The sequence below is a fragment of the Somniosus microcephalus genome, chromosome 9, assembly GCF_052327205.1.
Source record: "Somniosus microcephalus isolate GS21.2 chromosome 9, FLI_Smic_1.0, whole genome shotgun sequence".
Classification (NCBI taxonomy): Eukaryota; Metazoa; Chordata; class Chondrichthyes; order Squaliformes; family Somniosidae; genus Somniosus; species Somniosus microcephalus.
In genome coordinates, this window is record NC_140995.1 from 189,300,640 (window position 1) to 189,315,804 (window position 15,165).

Genomic DNA, 15,165 nt, shown 5'->3' on the forward strand with positions numbered 1-15,165 from the left:
CAACTGGAGCCTCTGACGGATCTCGAGGAGAGAGTCCACCAGATTGTGGGAGGACGCCCGAGTGGTCCTGTCACCACTGCAACTGCCGGCCCCATTGTCCACAGCGATGGTGAGGTTCTCTACTATTACAGCTGTCACCTTCCAGTTGTTTCCCCTGCCAGCATGCTTTCTCAATGTGGAGCCATGTCATAGCATTGCCGCACTGTTGCATCCCTTGCTGCCAAACTGTCCTTTTGCTAAAGCCACTCTTCAACCTCCCTGCTTTCAGATGTTGCATCACCAGCTCGGGAGACGGCCCCTCAAGCTGCCAGTGCCAGTGCCTCCGGAGGAGACGACCAGAAGGAAGCCGGACCATCCGTGCCAGCCTCAGGGGAGCCACTGCATCTGGAGACTGGGGATAGTAGTTCCCTTGAGGGGAGGGGGGGGGGGGCTCTGATGAGGAGCCAGTTGCAGGAACCAGCGGCCTGCAGCAACGCGCGGGGGGTAGGGACGCTTGGGGGCCGTCTCCCCGGAGGGCGAGGCAGGCCACCATGACTGCTGCACAGAGTGCAGAGGAGGTGCGTAGCCTTGCCGAGATGAGCGCCCAGGCCTGGCTCAGGCACACTGAGCTGATGGCTGCAGTGGGGAGGATGCCTGAGTCGATCGACACACTGGGAAAGAGTGTGCTGGACTTTGGGGCAGCAATGGAAAGGACTGTCCAGGGCTTCGGCCCAGCAATGGAAAGGTCTGTCCAGGGCTTCGGCCCAGCAATGGAAAGGTCTGTCCAGGGCTTGTCCGAGGCAGTGGAAAGGTCTGTCCAGGGCTTGTCCGAGGCAGTGGAAAGGTCTGTCCAGGCCTTGTCCGAAGCAGTGGGATGGACTGTCCATGGTTTTTCCCAAGCACTGGCACCTGCCATGCAGGTCCTCACTGCTGCCACGCAGTCACTTGCTGGCCTCGTCCACACGCAAATTGAGGCCACGCGAACACTCACTGCTGCCACCCTAGCTGCATCAGGCAGGATCACCCCAGACCCTTGCAGCACCACAGCAGGCCACGAATCTGTGGAGCAGTCGATTGTGGCGTATGATCCTGTGCGGCCCGTCAGAGTGCTAGTGTTTCGGCCGACCACGGTGCAGGTGTCCTCTCTCTGCATGTGAGCAGTCCTGATGCCACCGCTGGCACGTCAGCAGAGCAGCTGCCACCACCTGCGCGGCAGACTGCTAGCAGACATGCCCAGTTGGAGCAGCCTGCTTGCGGGACCTCCAAGCCCAGAGGTCGTCCAGGCTGTCCCTCAGGGGCTTCAGCGCTTCCAGACACTCAGTAGGCGTCCCCCAGCCTTGACGCAGCCACTGGGGTCCAATTACGGAGGAGCTGCAGGGAGGGAAGGGCCGACCTCGTAAGAGGAGTCGGTCTCCATCAAGGGGTCACCAGTGGAGGGAGGTGCTAAGACGCCTCTTTTTCTGGATTTAAGGCCGTCCACACCTGCTGTGTTTGTTTGTTATGGTTTGGTTAGTTTCACCGGGTTGCCAGACAGTTATCTGTTAGTTTGTTAGTTATGATTTCTGTTACCATTACGTTGTCATGCTGGAAGGAGGCACTTGTTTGAAAATAAAGAAAACTTTTTATTTACAATCGAGCTGTACACTATTTACAATCATCGAGGCCTTCATAGGCTTACAGCGAACCGGAGGGCGCTGTTCGAATCACAGCCACCATTCCGTCCGAGGGGCCTAGAACCGAGTCCTTACGAGCCTCTGACGAACGGCCCTTCCAGTTTCTGGAGCCCTCCCATCTTCCTCCTCCTCCTCCTGATCCTCCTCGCCCGCATGCTCCTCCTCCTCCTCGTTTGCCTGCTCTGCTGGACCTTGAGGGTCGGCTGGCATTGGCTGGGTGCGTCGAATGGCCAGGTTGTGGAGCATGCAGCAGACAACAACGATGCGCGCCACATGCTCCGGCGAGTACTGTAGGGCGCCCCCCAAATGGTCCAGACAACGGAAACGCTGCTTCAGCACACCAATTGTGTGCTCCACAATGTTCCTGGTGGCCTGATGGCTGTTGTTGTGATGCTCTTCTGCCGGGGTGCTGGGCAAACGGAGCGGGGTCATGAGCCATGGGCAGAGAGGATAGCGCTTGTCGCCCAGAAGCCAGCCTCGTGGGTGAGCCGGGGCCTCAAAAAGGTCAGCCACTGAGGTCTGCCGCAGGATGAACGCATCATGGCTGCGGCCAGGGAATTGTGCGTTCACCGCCATGATCATCTGCCGGTGGTCACAGGCCAGCTGCACATTAAGGGAGTGGAACCCCTTTCGGTTACGGAACTCCTCAGGATTCTGTAATGGCGCCCGCAAAGCCACGTGTGTGCAATCAATGGCCCCCTGCACCATGGGGAAGTCCGCAATAGCTGCGAAGCCCTGCGCGCGCTCCCCCTGCTTCTCCAAGGTCATAGGGAAGGTGATTAATTCGTGCCTCCTTCTGTAGAGGGCAGCTGTCACTTGCCGGATGCAGCAATGCACCGCAAATTGAGAGATATCTGATATGTCCCCAGTTACTGCCTGAAACGAGCCGCTGGCGTAAAAGTTGAGCGCAACAGTGACTTTCACGGCCACCGACAGAGAGGTCCTGCACCGTATCCGCGGCTGCAGATCCCCAGCAAGCAGGTGGCACAGCTCAGTCACAACATCCTTACCAAATCTGAGCCTTCGCAGACACTGCTCCTCCGACATGGTAAGGTACGAGACCTGCTGCCTGAAAACCCTGGCAGCGTATGGTCGGATTTGGCGACGTCCATTGGCCCTCCTCCTTCTGGCCAATCCCGGTCCTCTCTCCCTCCGTCTCTGTGCCCTTGCCAGTTGTTCAGCTAGGATGACGTTCCCCTCCAAAGCAGCTCCCATTATTCTGGCCGACAAGTAAGACGCAGTCAGCTTTCTGAAGCCAACTGTTCTGGACAGGGCTGAAGGTCCCAAGACTCCTCTGGCTCAATAAGAACAAGTCTGTATAACTGAAGGTCTGCAACTCTCTCCAGCAGCGAGCAGTATGGCCAGGCCAAATGGCTGCCGGTTTTATACTAGTGCTGTCCCCTTTAAAGAGTGCCCCCCGAGTCCGAGAAGGACCTGGTAACGTTCCATCCAACTGTCACTAATAGCGCCAGGCGGAACGGAGGGGGGCGCCACTGAACTTCCGGTACGGGGCGCCAAAAAGGCGTTGCACAATGAAATGACATCATTATCTGGCTGCGCCCACGAGCGGGCGCAAAGACTTAGCGCCGGCGCTAACAGGCTACTCAATATGGCAGGATGCGTTAGGATCACTGCGCACGTCCGAAAATTGGGTAACGCCCCAAATCTCAGGCTCTTTAGGCGCTAATTGCTGGCGCAACCAACCGAATTTCTAGGTCTTTATCTGCAGTTCAGAATCAGCTCTTGCACTGTCACCATGCAATTAATCAAATTTTATTTTTAAGAGGCAGTAAGCAGCAACCAGAACTACAACAGAGCAATATGTTAATCATCTTTTAATTGTGTGTAATGAGCCAAGCACTTTCCTCTGGCAGACTGGAGTATGCAGACTACAATATGAAATTTTCAGTTAACAAGTGCAGTCACATCAAAATCTTAGGAGCCACATATTTTTGCCCTGTCTTTTGACAAACCTGCATAGGTTTAAGCTTATTTGTTACAAGACTTGGCAATCATGGATTTTCTGTCTGAAGACAAAATGGACATTAATCTCCATTCAAAAAGTAATATTAGGGTATAAAGCTTTCCTGCTGAAGCTCACCATTATCAACACGACATTTAGGCTCACCTTGATATGGGTTATAATAGTACTTTCCAGAGACCACTGTAGTGAAACAAAAGCAAAAAACTGCCGATGCTGGCCAGTGATTAACTTGGGCCTGAATTTTTACAATTGAAACCTGCACTCCTGAACTCAATATCCTCTCCCTCCAGTATATATTGGCCTAGAATTTCCTGGAGACTTGCACCATCTATGCACCACGTTTGTTTTACACCCTGACCATTGGATTGGATTGGATTGGAACCGGACTATTGGATTGAATTAGATTGGATTGGAATGCATTGGAATCTGACTATTGGACTGGATTCGGTTGGAATAGATTGGAACCTGACTACTGGATGCGATTGGATTGAAATGCATTGGAAACGAACTATTGGATGTGTTTGGATTGGAACGCTTTGGAACCTGATTGTTGGATTGGATTGGAATGGAACGGATAGCAAAAAACTGGGAAATTATGGCGTAAATAAGTTATGGTATTATTTACACTGTGCCATAATTTTCCAGGACTTTCGCATCACTCCAATACCCTGGCAGAGACTGTGCATAATTGATTATCATAGCTCTGCTCCAGCGTTAAGTCAATGGCAATTGCAAATTTCTTGGATTTACGCCACTTAGACGGAAAAGTAATGGCGCAGGTATTTAAATTCATTAGTTCAAAATAATTGATTAAAGTAAAATAAAAATAACAACAGAAAATGCTGGAAATACTCAGCAGGCCAGGCAGCATCCGTGGAGAGAAAAGTAAAATAAAATCTCTGCTTGCTCGATATTTTTAATTCTTAGCTAAAGCCCATCAAAACACTTCTTCTTCATCATTGTGTGTTAGGTTTAGTGTATATTGTGTGCATGATGTAGGGTGCAGAAGTGCCTGTACATTTATGAAAGTGAGAGTGGGGAAGAAACTTGTTTAAGGGCATGTTCAGGCCCGAAATGGTTGGCATGCTTGTAGTGCGCATCAGAAGCCGGAAGCTCATTTGAAATTGGGCCTTGGCCTCATCTGAATAATTCCGGTGAGCTGCAGATGTCTGTAGAGTCTCCTGAGGCAGCTCACTGTTCCTCTGTACCAGCTGTGTTGCTGACAATGGCCCTCAAGTAGGTTTTGCAAGGTGGGGGGGGGGGGGGGGGGCGGGGGTGAGCAAGCGAACAGGAGGGGGCCAAATGGAAGTAGTGCTATGGAGCCAGAAGGAGCATTCCTGCTCCTCCTAGCTCTACATTAAGGCAAGTTACAAAGAAAAAAACCTACCTTTATGCTGGTGTCCTCCAGCAGGCCCTTTAAGGACCACTGATTAGGCTGCAGAAAGGACTGTAAACTGCAATGTTGGCTTCACTCAGTGGCCGGAATTTTCTTTACCTGGGCGGGTCAGGTGCGGGCAGTTGGCGTGGTGGGTTGGGACCACGTTCCTCATTTCATGCCGCTCCTCAGAATGACTTTCCCTTAATGAGGCCTATTAAGGCAGGCCTGCACGTTACCCGGCCCTATTAAATAGTGCGGGTCTGATGACATCATCGATGACTCATTTCCAGCCGGGATATTTAAAGGAGCCTTGGTTACATTGCATTTGAAGGTTCATCTAGGAGTGCGCAGGCACTGTATTTTATCATTTGGGTGTTGCGAAGCCTTGAGCACATGACTGCACAGAGACAGAGGGCTGCACCCAGGTTCTCAGATGACTCCCTCCATATGCCTGTGGAGGGAGTCAGAGTATGCAGGGAAGTCTTCTTCCCTTCTGATGGGTGCAAGAGATCTCCTCAGCAGATCAAAAGAGCCTGGCTGGAGATAGCAGAGGAGGTGAACACTAGGGGTGTTGTGAGAAGGACCTGGGTGCAGTGCCGAAAGTGCTTCAATGATCTCATTAGTTCAGAAAAGATGAGTGCAAAGCCACAATCAACTTCATCCTACTGCGCCTCTCATCACATCCCCATCAGTCTGCCTTCCCAAGCCTACTTCTGCACATCATTACTCACACCAACAAACCTTGCACATACACCCATCCCTCTCTATCTGCATTATCACACCCCATCTGACTAACTACCCCTCACACTCACCCTCCTCCTAATGCAATCATATCAAGTAACACACAAGGAGGCCATTTGGCATTGGCACCACACTCATTGCATCACTCTCACTCAAACGTCTCTTCTTTCCCTCCTCGCAGAAGAGAGCCCACAATAAAAGGGAGAGGGAGAGAACCGGAGGTGCCGATCTATCATTGGCCACATTAACTCCAGCAGAGGAGGTCGCCCTGGACATCTCAGGAGTTGCAGAGCAGCTGGAGGTGGGAAACGGAGAGAGGGGACCTCTCAGCAACCTGGTGACAGAATTACATCTCATACAGCCACATGGCATACAGCAGTCACTCATATGGGGGCTGATGTCAGCAGCCAGTTAATGTTCATCATGTGCATAATGGTATTGTTACCCATTCTTGATATGACATTTCTAAATCATCTCTTTACTCTCCCATGGGTCCATCAAGAGCCACCACTACCCCCTGTCGAGGAGGAAGAGGAAGACGACTCCTCAGAGGAGCCTCCAGCTTCTGAGGGTGCACAGTCACCAGACATAAGCGCACCCAGCACCAGTGCAGGTATGCATGCCTTGGTGGGTCCTATGCGAGATAGAGTAGTGTTGTCACCTGGTGTCTCACAAGTCACAAGTGAGCAAGAGGAAATGGTGTTGACAGGGACAGCAGTGGAGACTCCTCGCCAGAGGGCGCTGGACGCTCCCAGCTCTGCTCAGCTGCATACAGACGCTGAGCCTCGGGGGCCATCCAGAAAGAGGGTGATCCTGGAGGTGCAGCAACAAGTGCAGGAGGCTCTGACAGGTTTTGTGATTACAATGTCTGCAAATGTTCAGAGCATGAAGGAGTCCATCTCCAACATGAGCACCACCATGTCGCAGACGATGGCGACAGTAGGCTCTTCCATGGAGCAGCTAATGCGTCACTCACATGAGCACATGCTATCTATGGAGAACAGATGGCAGAGGCTCATGGGCCTACTCTCTAGGATGGATGTCAAAGTAGACTTGGCTCCTCATGGCCCCACTGTCGTGGCCCCACTGTCGTGCAGCAATGTGCTCTCCAGCTCCTTGCTAGCAGAGAAGTGCAGGTGGCCCATGAGAGGGATGGCAGAGAGAGGGAACATGGAAATGGGGGCTCCTCTCAAAGCACTCACACTTCTTCCCCTGTTGCCTCCACCTCAGTCAGAGGCCCAGATGCCTCCTGGAATCGCGATGGCCAAGTCTGCCCCTGCACAGTCACAGGAGGAGCAGACTTTGGCGGGGCCATCACAGGCTCCAAAACCCAGAGAATGTCCACCAAAAGTGTCTATGCAGTCGCAGCAGGGAAGTGAGCAGGCTGCCTCAACCTCTGCTGAAGCCTCGTTGAAGCACGCGCAAGAGAAAGATGACACACAAGTAGATGCACAAGGGTAATCACATGGGTGTTTAAATAAACGTTTCTGTTAAGGATCCGTTACTCTTATGTCACATATAAAACTATTTATTTTCACTGCTTTCCGATCATGGCCAATTTTGTCTCTCACTTCTGTATCAGGAGGTTGTGGGTTCAAGTTCCAGTCCAGGGACCCGAGTACAAAGTCTAGGCTGACAGTTCAGTGCTGTACTGAGGGAGTGATGTACTGTTGGAGGTGCTATCTTTTGGATGAGACATTAAACCAAGGACCTGTCTGTCTTCTCAGGTGGATGTAAATGATTCCATGGCACTATTTTGAAGAATTGCAGAGAAGTTATCCCTGGTGTTCGGGCTATTTATCCCTCAACCAACACCTAAAAAACAGATTATCTGATCATTATCACGTTGCTGTTTGTGGGACCCTCCTGTACAAAAACTGGCTGCCACATTTCCTACATTACAACAGTGACTACACTTCAAAGTACTTCAATGGCTGCAAAGCGATTTGTGACATCCTGCAGTGAAAGGCGCTATAGAAATGCAAGTCTTCATTCTTACTTTCTATAAAACAGCTCACCTACCAGCTTTGTGTGAAACTCCTAGGACTAAACCCATCTGCCACCCCAGCTCTGCCTCTCACCCAGTTCCTACTTGTTTTGGGCAGTCTGTCTCCTACCCTCTCCTATCTTCACCCGTGAGCAGTATCACATGAAATCCAACTTACACGTGAAGACTTCAAATAATCAAAGGTTTCTTTTTGTAATAATTTTGATTGTTCTGAAACAGGACACAGTAACTTAAAGCTTCAAGGGCTATGTTAGCATTTTCTTATGTCATAACTCGGATATGACAAGATTGTTCTGGTTCATATTTTACATGTTTTAAACTGGAAGCTATTCCTGTAATTGTATATTTTTCTGATACGGGTATTTTAACAATTACATGCACTAGCACCATTAATGTAACAAAAGAAAATTCTTATGTACTCATATTAAAAAAGTGAACCTTATTCTGTTTACCCCATCTCATGTTGCCATGTTATACCAGGCATCTTAAGCTTGTTTGCAATATGATTACAGCCCATGTTTTCAGTCAGCAAAAACGACAAGAAATGCACAAGAGTTTAATAACGTGGCTGTCTTTGACAGACCCGTGATGCCTAGTCTGGTGCAAGTGACAGTCAGCTGAGATATTTAGGGAGCCTCTCAAAAATTGGTTCCCAATATTTGTTGATAAATTGTATGCCATCAGAGTAACAGAAAATCACGGGTCCTGACCATTCATTTGATCCCATATCCATGGAAATGCGCAAGTTTATTTCCATAGCTTGACTGACCAAGACCCTGTGCTAACTTTATTTTGAACATGCGTTACCTTTTGTCTTTTGAGGTAAATTGGTCTAATTGATCCCTCCACAAAATATCCTTTTCTTTCTTGTTGAAGAACATCAATCGAATTTTCCTGAAACAAAATAAAAGTCACATTAAAACTGTCACCTTGTGTATCTTATTCTAATCTTCATTTTACTGAAGGTTGTTTTATTGAAGAGTATACAGTATCTTTAAAATCTAAAAGAATAATTTAAATAATGGTAGCCCACTGTAGGATGCAATGCTCCATAAGGCAAGTTGTGGTTCTGCTGTGTCAATAAGGGGAAGGCACTGAGAAGCCAGATGTTTCCCTGCATGGAGGGAGGGAACACAGAAGGGCGAGTCACTCTTAACTGTTCTTGTTGATCTAGTAGGGGCGTCTCCGATCGCGGGGTGTGGGTTAGGCAGGGATGCTGGATAAAGGAGGGAGGTGTAAAGGCACTTGCCCCCTGGATCCAGCAGCCCTCGCCTTCCATTAGCTGTCAGGTTTCCCCGAGGCCTGTGAAACCCGACCAGCCACAGTTAAACTTGAAATGCTGGTTGAATCTGAGGCATGGCAGCCTCATTATAATATCTAAATGAGCAACCTGCCTCCTGGCAGCTGGTTGGCTGCCCCCCCCTCCCCACCACCATCCTGCCTCTGCTAAAACTGGAAGTGGGCGGTGTAGTGACCGGGTATCAATAATACTCGGACTGCAGGAGAACAGTAAAACAGGTATTTACTGAACAGAGGGTAACTCAAGACTGAAGTACAGAAGCCTGCTAGCACCTTTTATACAGGGGTGGTCACTGCCGGTACTGCAGTCTAAGACCAGTTCTTCTCTTAAAGGTACATACACAACAATTCCTCCCCTTTTAGATAAACAGTACATAACATTCATTTAACAACTATATAATAACTAATTACAATTACAATTTTCTCTGTACTATATACATCAACTGAAATAATTATTTATAAGTTCAGTCTTTGAGGAGGCTTCCTGATCCTGACTGGATAGCGCCTTTCTCGAGTATCCTGTTCTTGCGGCGGAGTCGATTCTGGCTCATTGTCATTGGTTGGTTCGTCAGCTTCCAATACCACTGCTTCTGAGGTAGACGCAATCTGTACTTCGGGTTCATTACCAGGTGCACATGCTCGTGGTATAGGGTTGGCTTGTTCCTGTGACTCTAGAATCTGGTCAGCATGGCGTCTCACGATGCTCTCTCCAACGTCCACTGTGTACATTAGTGGTCCCTGCTGTGTGCATATCGTTCCTGGCTGCCATTTTTCTGTTCGGTAGTCGCGGGCCAAGACTGGTTGCCCTATCTTGAAGCTCCGGGTTTGCTTCTCATTGATGTGCTGGAATTGCTTATCCTCAACATCTCGTCTTATGTTTGGTTTGAGCAAATCCAGGCGACATCTTAGCCTTCGGTTGAAGAACATTACGGCTGGAGCTTGGTTGGTGACTGCATGTGTCGCATTCCAGTAAGCAAACAAGAAATTATCTACCTTGTGTTGTAGTGGTATGTCGTCGTTATACATCGCCTTTATTGCCTTTTTAAAGGTCTGAACAAACCTCTCAGCCAATCCATTTGTGGCTGGATGGTATGGGGCAGATGTGTAATGTTTCACCCCATTATTCCTCAGAAACCTCCGGAAATCCTCGGACACAAACTGTGGCCCATTGTTGGAGCAAATCTGTTCTGGCAAGCCATTCCTGGCGAAGATGGTCCGTAGGACTGCAATAGTTTTCTCTGTGGTGGTGAAGGACATTTTGATGACCTCTGGCCATTTCGAATGGGCATCCACAGCAATTAGAAACATTGAGTCCATAAATGGACCAGCAAAATCAATGTGTACCCGTTGCCATGGAGATGAGGGCCACTCCCATGGGTGTAGAGGGGCCTGTGGTGGTGCATTTTGGACTTTCTGGCATCCTGAGCAGCTCTTGGTCAGGTCCTCGATTTGTTTATCGATTCCCAGCCACCACACATAAGCCCTGGCTAGGCTTTTCATTTTTACCCCTCCCAGATGACCCTCATGAAGCTCATTGAGCACTCTGTCTCTCAACTTGGGTGGAATTACCACTCGGGATCCACACATCAAGGTCCCCCGGCACACTGACAGCTGTTCTCTCCTTGGCGAGAATGCAGGCAACAGTGAGTCGCCATGTGCTGGCCATCCCTTCACCGTCAAATCATAGGCCCGAGAGTGTGTCGGGTCATTTCGTGTTTCCTTCGCTATACTTGAGTTTGTAACAGGCAGACATTCGACTATAATATCTCAACAGGGTCCACTGCAGGTGCTTCCTCTACCGTAGGCAACGGTAGGCGCGACAGCCCATCAGCGTTTCCATGCTGTTTCGTACCCTTATACTCTATGTCGTACTGATGTGCCCCTAGAAAAAGTGACCATCTTTGCAGCCGTTGCGCCGTCATCACCGGAACGCCCTTCTTTGGGTTAAAAATGGAGATCAGGGGCTGATGATCAGTCAGTAGGGTGAATTTCTGCCCGTGCAGATAGTGATTGAACTTCTTCACCCCCCACACCAGGCTGAGGGCCTCCCTGTCAATCTGGGCGTAGTTACGCTCGGCTGAGGTTAACGAGCGCGACGCAAAGGCTATTGGCCTCTCTGAACCGTCAAGGAATTTGTGTGACAGCACTGCTCCAATGCCGTAGGGAGACGCATCACATGCCAACCGAATCGGTAGTGTTGGGTTGTAGTGGGCCAATACTTCTTTTGAAGTGATTAGGCATTTACATTTCTGAAAGGCACGCTTACACTCATCACTCCATTTCCATGTTACTCCAGTTTGCAGCAGGGCGTTCAGTGGGTGCAGAATTGTAGATAAATTCGGCAAGAACTTATGGTAGTAGTTCACCAACCCGAGGAACGACCTCAGTTGCGACACATTTTCCGGTGCTGGAGCATAAAATCAGTTCTTCTCTTAAAGGTACATACACAACAGGCGGGTTCTGGTTGGGATTCAGTTTTTTAAACACTTTATTTAACTTCCCACCCAACCCCAATTGGGGTTAAAATTACTCCCAAATTGTTCATTTGTTTTAAGCAATTGTGTGTAATTTAATAATATAGTTTTAACAATACTTTAAGTAATAAAAGCTATTCCATGATAGCTGGGGGAAGGATGATGTGTGAAAAAGACAAAAGTGGCTGTTTGATTGTATTGCACCATAGGGAGCCACTTGAAAATATCAGGGTCTTCTCTATAGTATCTCCAATATGGTAAAACCCATCTCTGGCAACTGCATATAGGGGTTTCTAGAACATATTTTAAAAGTCCAAGATAGATTAGCCTTTTAGAAACTTATAATATTCAGATATTAGAGATGATTGCTTAGTCACTTTCATTATCTCGTGATGCAAAACGGTAATTGAACATAATGGGGATTTTGGTTTCAGTGTCTTTTATTTGAGCTACTTCTTAGAATACCAGCCTGTTAATGCTATTCCTGTGGGAACAGTACTTGAACACATCAGAAAGGCCTGTAGTTGGGCGAGATTGTGCTGCAAACATGAATTTTTAAAAAATTATTCCTTGCCTACACCACCCAATTTATATTAAAATTCTGAAATAAAACAGGTTTTTATAGAATCATAGCAAGTTACAGCACGGATGGAGGCCATTTCGGCCCATCGTGTCGGCGCCAGCCAACAAAGAGCTATCCAGCCTAATCCCACTTCTCAGCTCTTGGTCTGTAGACCTACAGGTTAGAGCATCCCAAGTGCACATCCAAGTACTTTTTAAATGTGGTTAGGGTTCCTGCCTCTGCCACCCTTTCAGGCAGTGAGTTCCAGACCCCCACAACCCTCTGGGTGAAGACATTTCCCCTCAAATTCCCTCTAAACCATCCCCCATTACTTTAAATCGGTGCCCCCTGGTTTTTGACCCCTCTGCTAAGGGAAATAGGTCCTTTCTATCCACTTTATCTATGCCCTTCATAATTTTATACACCTCAATAAAGGTCTCCCCTCAGCCTCCTCTGTTCCAAGGAAAACAGACCTAGCCTATCCAGTCTTTCCTCATAGCTAAGATTCTCTACTCCCAGCAACATCCTCTGTACCCTCTCTAGTGCAATCACATCTTTCCTGTGATGTGGTGACCAGAACTGCACGCAGTACTCTAGCTGAGGCCTAACTAGCGATTTATACAGTTGAAGCATAACCCCCCTGCTCTTGTATTCTATGCCACGGCTAATAAAGGCAAGCATTCCGTATGTCTTCTTAACCACCTCATCTACCTGGCCTGCTACCTTCAGGGATCTGTGGACATACACTTCAAGGTCCCTTTGTTCCTCTACACTACTCAGTGTCCTACCATTTAATGTGTATTCCCTTTCCTTGTTAGCCCTCCTCAAATGCATTACTTCACACTTCTCCGGATTGAATTCCATTTGCCACTGTTCTGCCCACCTGACCAATTTATTGATATCTTCCTGCAGTCTACAGCTTCCTTCTTCAGAATTAACCACACAGCCGATTTTAGTATCATCTGCAAACTTCTTAATCATACCCCCTACATACAAGTCAAGATCGTTGATATATACCACAAAAAGCAAGGGACCTAGTACTGAGCCCTGCGGAACCCCACTGGAAACAGCCTTCCAGTCACATAAACACCCATCAACCATTACCCTCTACTTCCTGTATCCAAGCCAGTTTTGAATCCAACTTGACGCTTTGCCCTGGATCCCATGGGCTTTTAACTTCGTGACTAGTCTGCCATGTGGAACCTTATCAAAAGACTTGCTAAAGTCCATATACACTACATCAAATGCACTACCGTCATCTACCCTCCTTGTTACCTCCTCAAAAAATTAAATCAAGTTTGTCAGACACAACCTTCCTTTAACAAATCCGTGCTGACTATCCTTGATTAATCCATATCTTTCTAAATGAAGATTTATCCTGTCCTTCAGAATTCTTTCCAATAATTTTCCCACCACCGAGGTTAGGCTGACTGGCCTATAATTACTCGGTCTATCCTTTTCTCCCTTTTTAAACAAAGGTACCACATTAGCAGTCCTCCAGCACCACACCTGAAGCCAGCGAGGATTGAAAAATGATGGTCAGGGCCTCTGCTATTTCCTCTTTTGCTTCGCTTAACACCCTGGGATACATTTCATTCGGGCCTGGGGATTTATCCACTTTTAAAGCTGCTAAACCTCTTAATACTTCCTCTCTCACTATGTTTATTTCATCTACAGGAAACTTTGGTTTATCCGGAGGTTATATGTCCGGAATACTCGATCTAACGGCAAAAATCAGGAGCCGTTTCTATAAGTTTTTTTAGTTCTCGTTGGTTTTTTTTCCCCAGTCAGGCACTGCAAGGTCTGTAGCTATAGCAACAGCTTCAGCTAGAGACGCTTGCAGCTGCAGCCGACTGTTTAGAAGCTGTTGCTAAGCAACAGTGTTTGTTGTCAGATACGGAGATGAAAACCTCCGTATGCTTCAACATTAACTTTGTATGTCCGGCAGTTTTGATAGATTGGCAACAGCTCGGTCCCGTCGGTGCCGGACATCACAAAGTTTCCTGTATTATTTCACACTCTTCCCCCCGATAGCAATGTCTGCTTCACCCCTCTCCTTTGTGAAAACAGACGCAAAGTATTCATTAAGAACCCTACCGACGTCTCCCGCCTCCACATACAGATTACCCTCATGATCTCCAATAGGCCCTACCCTTTCTTTAGTTATCCTCTTACTCTTAATATATTTATAAAACATCTTTGGGTTTTCCTTGATTTTACTTGCCAAGAATTTTTCATGCTCTTTCTTTGCTTTCCTAATATCCTTTTTAATTGCACCCCTGCACTTTCTGTACACCTCTAAAGATTCTGGAGTATTTAGCCCTCGGTATCTGTCATACGCCTCCCTTTTTTCTTTATCCTACCCTGTATGTCCCTAGACATCCTGGGGGCTCTAGATTTGTTAGTCCCATCTTTTTTCTTTAAGAACCCTCCGGATCGCCTCCTTGAATGCCTCCCACTGCTCTGACACTGATTTACCTTCAAGTAGCTGTTTCCAGTCCACTATGGTTAAATCCCCTCTGAGCTTAGCAAAATTTGCTTTTCCCCAATTAAGAATTTTTATTCCTGGTTTTGATGAAATGTCATCAACCTGAAATGTTAACCCTACCTTCCCCTCTCCACAGATGCTTTCTGACCGGCTGAGTGTTTCCAGCATCGTCAGTACTTTGCTTTTAATGTTATATAGTTTTTTTTTTAATTCTGCCTCTCCTTAGAGGACCTGGGAAAAATTACTGGTCTGCTGCTGTATCACTTCAGGAAATAGTCAGTGGCATGGGAAGAAAACTGTAGATTAATTATTTACTATTTAAAATTAGAATTATTTTGAAAAATATGAAATTTTTATATTGAATAAGCAGCAGCCTTAACTGATTAGTGTGTTAAACTCATTTGTTTCTAGTATTGTGCAATGAGAAAGGGTTAATTAATAACCTTGTAGTAAAGGGGCCTTTAGGGAAGAGTGACCATAATATGATAGAATTTTATATTGAGATTGAAAGTGATTTAGCTCAATCCGAGACTAGGGTCTGCAATCTAAACAAAGCAAACTACGTAGGTATGAGGGGCG

At 47.6% G+C, this 15,165-nt stretch overlaps 1 protein-coding gene across 3 annotated transcripts in view; it reads right to left on the reverse strand.

Annotated features, from left to right (window-relative positions):
* The window catches only part of cyb5r4 (cytochrome b5 reductase 4), a 221,197-nt gene that overhangs the window by 21,654 nt on the left and 184,378 nt on the right, over positions 1-15,165 (reverse strand). For 2 of the 3 annotated variants that reach the window (XM_085997707.1, XM_085997706.1), the window contains one exon: positions 8,571-8,657. In XM_085997707.1, coding sequence (XP_085853833.1) covers positions 8,571-8,657 — 87 coding nt within the window. Of the gene's footprint in view, positions 1-7,220; positions 7,571-8,570; positions 8,658-15,165 lie in introns of those variants that run through there. The other variant, XM_085997708.1, reaches the window with a different exon arrangement.